The sequence below is a fragment of the Perognathus longimembris genome, chromosome 6 (genome assembly GCF_023159225.1).
Source record: "Perognathus longimembris pacificus isolate PPM17 chromosome 6, ASM2315922v1, whole genome shotgun sequence".
NCBI lineage: Eukaryota > Metazoa > Chordata > Mammalia > Rodentia > Heteromyidae > Perognathus > Perognathus longimembris.
In genome coordinates this window covers 26,596,074-26,604,649 of record NC_063166.1, presented here as the reverse complement: position 1 = coordinate 26,604,649, position 8,576 = coordinate 26,596,074, and the positions used below count along the sequence as shown (strand labels likewise).

Genomic DNA, 8,576 nt, shown 5'->3' with positions numbered 1-8,576 from the left:
GATCAGAAGGAAGGTTGAGTGCCTTTCTTGTAGACCTAAGCAGAGTTCCAAGCTGAGAAGGTTTTCTTGGTTGGTAATAAATACACAAGTGGAGTTCTGGAACTGAGGGAAAGGAAAAAGGAGAATGAGGGTGAAGGGAAGCCTAGTACTTTAAGAGGCAAGAGAAGCTGAGTGTGGCAAGTGCATGTTTATAATCCCTGCATGTGGGAGGCTGAGACAGGAGGATGAGGTTGAGGGTAGCTTGGGCTACACAGTTTTGTCTCAAAAGACAAACAAGAGTCTAAGAGGTAAAAGAGTCCCTGTTAAAATCACAACACTTTAGTAGACAATAAGATTTTCTAGCAAGAAGGCATGTTCAAAATAATCACAACAATACTAAGAAAATGGAAATGAACAAAAACTAGTCTTTAAGTGCATGAATACAGCATTATTAACATATCAACCGGCTACAATGGAAGCCACGTGGGCGCGGGGAAGGGCTGTGAAGGCTGCTCAGTAAGCAGATGCTGATGCTCTGGGTTGAATTTCAATGATTCTTCGGCACATAAAGTCACGGTGCCCTTGCCATGGAAATCCCAAATCTCCTATGTGACAAAACATTGTAAATTGTAGAGAGCTATACAAATATTTGCTCTGGCATGCATCACAGGTTAGACCGAGATCCCTGTTCAGCTGCGTGGCATCTTCCGTGGATGGTCCATCAGGTCTGCTGAGCAGAGATGTGAAGATTACTGTGGAAGCTTGACCTTGGTTGCATGCCCATAATTTGCATAAAAATAAATAATATGCAGTAAGTCAAAATCAAGATTTGCAATTAGAAACAAGGAAAAAAGCAGACAACAATCTGGTATGCTTAAGGCAAACAATGGAAATCTCTTTAAATAGACACTTTATTATATCCACAGGCGATAAAATCCCAGCGCTACTGTTAGGCACGTAAATACAGACCCTGTAAGAAAAAATAATTGAGACTATTAGTTGTGTGAATGGTTACTTGAAGGAATAGGACTTGCCCCCTGCTTTTTACACTTTAAATGGGAATTGTAAGTAATTCAGAGATGATTTAGAGCATCTGTTAAGAACATACAGGTACTTATCACCTATCCATCAAGAAAATAAAAACTAGAAACTCAGTTTACTTACTGGGTCATTTTTCATGAAACATCTATTAAAAAATCCAAACTGTACAACTTGAAATCATTCAACAATCATTGCAACATTCAAATGAACAATATTCAAGGATAAGTTTTCAGTAAAAGTATAGAATCATAAAAATTCTGTGGTTACAAAGTATATGTATGTGTACTATACCAGGGCATATACTTTCTTCTTCTTTTTAATTTTCTTCATTTCCTTATTGGCAAACAGGGCACATACTTTAAAAAAAGAATTTCACTATAACTTAAAATATTTGACTAATCTGAAATGGTAAAACTGATTTGAGAAGCCAGGTATGGTGGTACATACTGGGTTATACCAGGAGTATTCAGAGTTGAAGTCCACACAAAGAAACCTTGTAAACATATAAGTCTCCTAAAACTGATGTGAAATAAAGGTTAACTTTTTTGGATAAATTTTCATGTCTTATTTTGGCTCAAAAAAAAAAAAACCTCAAAGGAACCCCTTAAAGGGAGTGGCACCAACGGAAGTAGAAAGGCCTCAAGGCACACCTTCCATCTTGTCTATAAAATGTCTCCTGCAATGAATTCCTCTAAAATTCCATGTACCCATCATCCAGTGACAGCATCTTATCAATCTTATTCCACCAATTATGAAATACACTATTAAAAGGCTCACTCCTATAATCCTAGCTACTCAGGAGGTTGAGATCCAAAGACTCCGGTTCAAAGCCAGTCTGCTCAGGAAAGTCCGTGAGACTCCTATCTCCAATATACTCAGAAAAAAGCTGGAAGTGGCACTGTGGCTCAAGTGTTAAGAGTACTAGCCTTGAGCACAGACAGGCTGAGGGACAGAACCCAGGCCCTGAGTTCAAGCCCCAGGACTGGCTAAAAAGAAAAAGTATTATCAAGAAAAGGAACATTTTTATTTGCTGGAAAGTTTTTGTTTTCCAACTGACCACGTGGTTCTAAAATATGGGCAATATAATATCATTTTGCCACTGGATTTCTAGAAAACTTACACGGCCAATTTAAAGGAAAAAAAAATTCTAAGTGCACCCCAAAGCTTGTGCACAACTGTCTGTCTGTCTGTTGGTAAAACATGTAAAAACTGGCATCATGATTTCAAAGTTACTTGCTTTTGACTACTATTTTAACTTACTTTAAGTCTTGTGTTAAACTGATCTTTGCAGCCCGTGGGTGGAGTCACAATGAACAGCCTGGAGGCAATCCTGACTCTTATCACTGGACTCCAAGCCAAAAGAAAAAACCCAGGTGTTAAACCCAAACTGATCATGTTTGGGTGCAAGCAAATGTGTCTAAGAAAAACTCCAAAAGGTTCAAATATGCAGCATGTGGTATAAGTACAATGATGTAAAACCAGTGTGTTATTTTTTTTTTTTCCCAGTCCTAGGCCGTGAACTCAGGGCCTGAGCACTGTCCCTGGCTTCTTTTTTACTCAAGGCTAGCACTCTGCCACTTGAGCCACAGCACCACTTCTGGCCATTTTCTGTATATGTGGTGCTGAGGAATCGAACCCAGGGGCCTCATGTATACGAGGCAAGCACTCTTGCCACTAGGCCATATCCCCAGCCCCAGTGTGTTATTCTTTATGTCCATCTATGCTAAAAGTCAAGTGTACATCTGATCCTGACAATTCTTTGGTATAGACTAAGATTTTGCTTCTCCATTTTTCTCTCCTGTACTCTCATAAACACTTTAAGATCAAGGGACCAAAGTCATTTTGGAATGAGTGTGCAAATGTGGCTGCTAACCTCAATTTTCCTGACCCAGGATTAATATTTTGCTTTATAGGATACAGGTTGACATGTGTGCTAGCTGTGCGGACTGTGGCAGTCCATGGCTACAGGAAGCTGCCTCCACAGTCTGCTCCCAAACTGCCTGGTTTCACTACTAGTGATTCCTTATTCTCTCTCTCTCTTGCAAAACTGCTCAGGGAATCTAGGAGTCACTGGTGATCTTCCTGTGAAGATTTTGACAGGCCCAGAGTGTTCCTGCCCTCGTTCTGCCCCCCCCCCCCCCAAGATTAGAGTTGGGTGTATAGTAGGCCTATTATGACAGAGTTGCAACCGAGACTTACTCCAAGGTTAAAAACATCAGAGTTGTGTTTGGTGGCCACAGGGTTGCACTGGGGTAACATTGGTGTCTTCTCCCTCCATGTCTCAGAAACTGTCATGGCTGCTGCAGAGAGCAGACTTGGTTGGCCTTTGGTCTGTGTGGATTTTGTGACTAGGAAGATGGTTAAAGGCCTTAGCCTTCTAAAATCTTTTTAAAGATGTCACCCTGCTTAAACCAGTAGAGCACCAGCCTACAAAAGCCAGAGTACTCAGAGTAAGCAACCAGGGAATACTGGGAGATTTCAAATGTCTTTAACCAGTCTGTGTAGAAATTTGCAGGCAACCCAGCAGGAGGTGTGACAATCTATCCAAGGGACTCTTGAGAGATGCCACTACAGCCCTGTCCAGATCCAACCCATCTCTCCTGCCTGCCTCTATCACACATGACTAACGAGGCCTGCTGATTCGGGATGGAAGACAAAGCCACTTTGGATCCGCTGAAGCTGATACTTTTACATTGTCCTGACCCTTTGCCCTCTTGATTGTTATTCATTTGTGCTCTCTTCCACCTGGCAGTAAGGTTAAATGATATGATTTGATGTGATGGCACATGGATCTCATCCAGTCTGCTGTTCTCTAAGTGTTACAGCAGAACTCTGGCAAGTATTTGTTGGTCAGTTCTCAACAAGTTACAGGTAAGCTCTACTCTTATTGTTCTCCTGTTGCTTTAATTGGAAATAAAAAGGGCTTTTATGGTTAAGTCTCCTTGGATTGCAGTTCAAAGCCAGCCCGGGCAAGAAAAAATATCCCTCTAAAACTCCATCTCCCAACTAACCAGCAGAGCCAGACTGGAAGCTTGGCTCGAGAACCAGCCAAATGCTGAAAGTGGTACCGTGGCTCAAGTGGTAGAACACTAGCCTCGAGCAGAAGTGCTCAGGGACAGTGCCTAGGCCTTGAGTTCAAGCCCTGTGAATGCCAACTGGGACAAGCTATTCAAGTAATGAGCACCTAGACCTTCAGGATGAGGTCAATCCTGACAATAAGGAACCATGGAGAGGAGTAAGAGGAGATGAAGTCTCATCTTAAATGGAGTCAATTTAAACTTGCCCTTTCAAAATTAATCAGAGCCAGGAGATCAAGAGGCATAGTTGTTTACCCACCTAAAATCCATACCTGTCCATTTTCTATCTGGACAGAAACTTGCACTCTTGCCTTTGTTACTTGCTATTTGTATACACACACACACACCACACACACACACACACACACACACACACACACACACACACACACACACACACACACCTACCTCTGACTGGTTACTCCCAACCAGTCTACTATCCCTAAACACTTCCTTCCTGACCCCAGTCCAGTTATTCCTCCTTCCTTGTAATGGGCCACAATTGGATTTATGTTCCAAATGGAACTTTTCTGGCTTGTGCCTAGGGTGTGTTCTCCCTCATGTCGTTCAAGTTAACTGGTCCTGTGAACTTGTCAGCCTTTTGTCTGACCTTTTTCAAGTCTCTTTTAACAGGATAACATCCCACACCCAGGACGCCACCTGGGAACTTGCAGTTCAAGGTCATCCTCTTACTACACTGCTCTGCCCAGTGCAGATCTGGACCCTGAAGACTCCAGCCCCAGTGACTCCTTGATGTGCCCAAGCTGCAGGAGGAAGCCAGAGGAGACCATGACACCCACTGGCCCTGATAACCATTCTTGTGGAAATGATGAGGACTTTTAACAACAAACTGGACGGTACCAGGCCAAATGACCAATCAGGGACCCCTGACTACTTCGCCACTTTACAGCAGAAAGTAGCTCCAGAAAAAACAACCTTCGCCCATACTCCTGGCCTGGTACCCCTCCTCTGTTATTAATAAACAAAAAATGGGGGAATGTTAGCATTTCCCTAGCCTCAGGTCCTCAGCTCCTCCCACTAGCCCCCAGATCCACCCATACCTAATGAGCCACTCCTCACTACCTAACTACTTCCCCTTTACCTCCCTAGAGAGAAGCTGCCACCTGGATAAGGTGCAGAGGCCATGTAGCTCCCTCTCCCATGGGAACTATGGCCCCACTAATAAACCTTATAAACCTTCTTCTCCTGCCTGTGATTATCTCCGCATGGTCCTCTGGGATGGCCAAGACCTATGCTTTCAAGTATGATGCTCTGGGAAGTACAGATGCTTTCTAATTTCAGAGGTTTTCAAACATGAAAGAAATGTCAACAAATTACACCACCAGTCTTGGATTTATTCTACAAATCTAAAGCATTTTTTTTATCTTACCTGCTAAATATTTGATAGTATCAAGCTTGTGCGCCTCGAGCATGGTTTTTAGGCCAGCAACCTCAGTTTCTATCTTCCTATCAGTCTGCGTCAAGGCGCGGTCTTGCTGGGCATGCTTTTAAAACAAAGAAGTGCAGAGCATTAGCTCCTTCTGTTGTCAATCAAGTTCCTTTCCGTCAGGTGCAGTCACAGGGCAGGCTGGGCTCAGACTAGGGGCTGGAGTTTAGTCTTGGTTTTATTATCCTCCTCATGCCTGGCAGTGTCTGCCCAGACCCTTAGGCTCATGTCTCCATATCTTTCTGTTTGGGAAAAAGGAAAAAAAGTACCATTGGCCCTGTCTTCCTAGGGACTATTTAAAGAATCAAGTGTGAAAATGTATGTAAAAACTACAGATTGCTTTGTCAGTGCCACAGCATTACGAGTCTACGCTGCTCCCACCCGTCGCCATCCCCACAGTGGAGGCGATGCAGTCAGCACACCACACTGCAAGTCCACTGTGCTCATCACCATCCTACTTCTTTTTTTTTTTTTTTTTGCCAGTCCTGAGGCTTGGACTCAGGGCCTGAGCACTTTCCCTGGCTTCTTTTTGCTCAAGGCTAGCACTCTGCCACTTGAGCCACAGTGCCACTTCTGGCCATTTCCTATGTATGTGGTGCTGGGGAATTGAACCCAGGGCTTGATGTATACGAGGAGCAGCACTCTTGCCACTAGGCGATATTCCCGGCCCACTATCCTACTTCTATTCATGTCTTTATAAGCTTGCTTTCTCATAGTTCAAATATCAAGTATTTTTACTAATATAAGGCTGGGATACCAAGAGCCAATTTGCATCCTTCTTCAAATATAATCAGTTAAGCAAGCTACATAATTAGCTCCAAAAGGGCAGTTTGGCTGCTGTTATAAAGAGGTTAAACTAATGCATAAAAATATTGAGAATGCTTCATTAAAAGTCCTAAAACAAGCAAGTAGTTTCCTGTGGTTACTAGTTCAGGCAAACAATCAGGATGCGGTGCATGAGTGGAAAGTGGCTCATCCTCATGGAGGCCCTGTAGTGTCAGGTGCCAGAGAACACAGTAACCATTGTTTCTTTGTGTGTGTTTTCTGGCACCAAAACCCCAGTGCCTGCCTTGTGCATGCTAAACGCACATTATACCACTGAGCTACAACCTCAGCCACAAGGTAATAATAGTATGGAATAGGAATGATGCATGCCAGTAATTAATCTCCATTTCTTGTTCATTGTTAATCATTGAGATTTAAACTAGTATTAAGATAACATTTTAAGGCCAAAAAATTCTATGACATTCAACTTCTGGGTACATACTCAAAAGAACAGATAGCAGACGCGCATGTTTGCTGCGACATTATTCACGATAGCCAAAGATGGATGTGGCTATGCCCACTGACAGATGAAGAAACAGAATGTGGGATATCCACATAATGTAATACTATTTCAGCCTTTAAAAAGGATGACGTTTGTCATTTGGAACAACATGGATAAACCTTGAAGACATCATACTGACTGAAGTAAGTTTGAAACAAAAGGAAAACTACATAATTCTACTTAATAAAGTTACCTCTAACTGTCAAATTAATAGAGGAAAAAAGTAGAATGGAGGTGGCTAGGGGCTGTGGGAGGAGGGGATGAGGAGTTGATATTTAAGCGTTAGTTTCAATTTTGCAAAATAAGTACCATTGACTCTTACATATAAAAATAACTAAGAGGGTAATTTTTATATTATGTATGTTCTGCCACAATGAAGACCATCCCATGAATGTAAGAAATTCATACAAACAACAGATGACCACATATAGAATGGAGCAAAGACAAATGAAATGACAAAGAGAAGTCAAGTGGCATTTCTTACCAATTCCACTATTTCCGTTCTCAGTTCCAGTAGCTTCCTTTCGTTCAGTGAGTACTGAAACAAACATGCGACACGGGTGAGACTCTGCCATCCCCTCCCTGTCCTCCTCTGGAGCCATACATATCTTGGTCTCAGTGCCTGCTACAACATGGACCAGCAGAACATTGCCCTGGCTAGAGGTGCCCGCCCACCGCTTCTTTAAATGTTACTTACACTCACTACCTATATTCATGGCTTTGGTATATACAATTCCTTTTGTCACCTGCCACTTCTCTACTGGTTTTCTCATCTATTTGTGTGGTCCTGCCACTGGAATAGCATTTCCTGGGACCACTTTGATGGATGATGAGCCAAATACACTTTGCTTTTGGCTTTGTGAGGATTAAAAACGGTGGAGAACCAACTTGACCCCATCATAACTACTTGCAAAACAGGTCACTATTGAGGCTAAGAGGGGAAGAGAGGAAACAAATATGCTGCTGGGGGAAAATGAGCTCCTACATGTAGTGACTATTCTGTGACAAATGTTTTATGGTTATAAAACACAATATAATATATAAGAAATACATGAAGCCATCACATGCTAGTTCCGATAATAACTAAAATGCCCCCCAAACCTATTTGGGGATAATCATAAGCCAGTGTTACTACAGGAGCTAGTAAGTAATATAGTTTTTTTTTTTTTTAAAGAGTCTTTAACTCTCATTTTCAGCATGGGGAACAGAAAACATTTCCCTCTCTCTCTCTCCCTACAACAGATCCTTGCTAAAACCCTAAGGTAAATAAAGTGGAGGTATTTTTTGCCTTTGGCTATTAATATTAGTGAAAAGATTTAGTACGGTTTTGTGGACACTAGGATCAAAATAAGATTTCTCTCTCTGCTTAGTAGTAGGCATCTAGATTTAACCGAGCGAATGACAACCAGTACTTTAAATAAAGACTTAAAAAGTTTTGAATTAGCATACATTTGTAATATGAAGGGATTTCCTTGTATATTTCTATGCATACAGTGTACTTTGGACAAATCCACCACCTCTACCTGAAAAAGTTTTAAGACCCAAATTTGTCAGTGTTATAGGGGAAAAGTTAATGTTCTGAGGCATCTAAATTTTTTTTCTAGCTATAAAGTGCTCTTTTTGGACTACCAGGAAAACAGTGCAAAAAGAGCATTGTGTAGAAGTAAAAACAAAACTCCCCAAACCTTCAGGCCCCACACTAAGG

The 8,576-nt window shown here is 41.9% G+C and overlaps 1 protein-coding gene across 2 annotated transcripts in view; it reads right to left on the bottom strand.

Moving 5' to 3' along the window:
- Window positions 1–872: 872 nt before the first annotated feature.
- The window catches only part of Mcur1 (mitochondrial calcium uniporter regulator 1), a 33,368-nt gene continuing 25,664 nt past the window's right edge, over window positions 873–8,576 (bottom strand). The window contains exons 7-9 of one of the 2 annotated variants that reach the window (XM_048348444.1): window positions 7,356–7,409; window positions 5,488–5,602; window positions 873–949 (exon numbers count right to left, since the gene is read on the bottom strand). In XM_048348444.1, the coding sequence (XP_048204401.1) occupies window positions 894–949; window positions 5,488–5,602; window positions 7,356–7,409 (225 nt within the window). In that variant the 3' untranslated portion in view covers window positions 873–893. Of the gene's footprint in view, window positions 950–5,487; window positions 5,603–5,731; window positions 5,787–7,355; window positions 7,410–8,576 lie in introns of those variants that run through there. The other variant, XM_048348445.1, reaches the window with a different exon arrangement.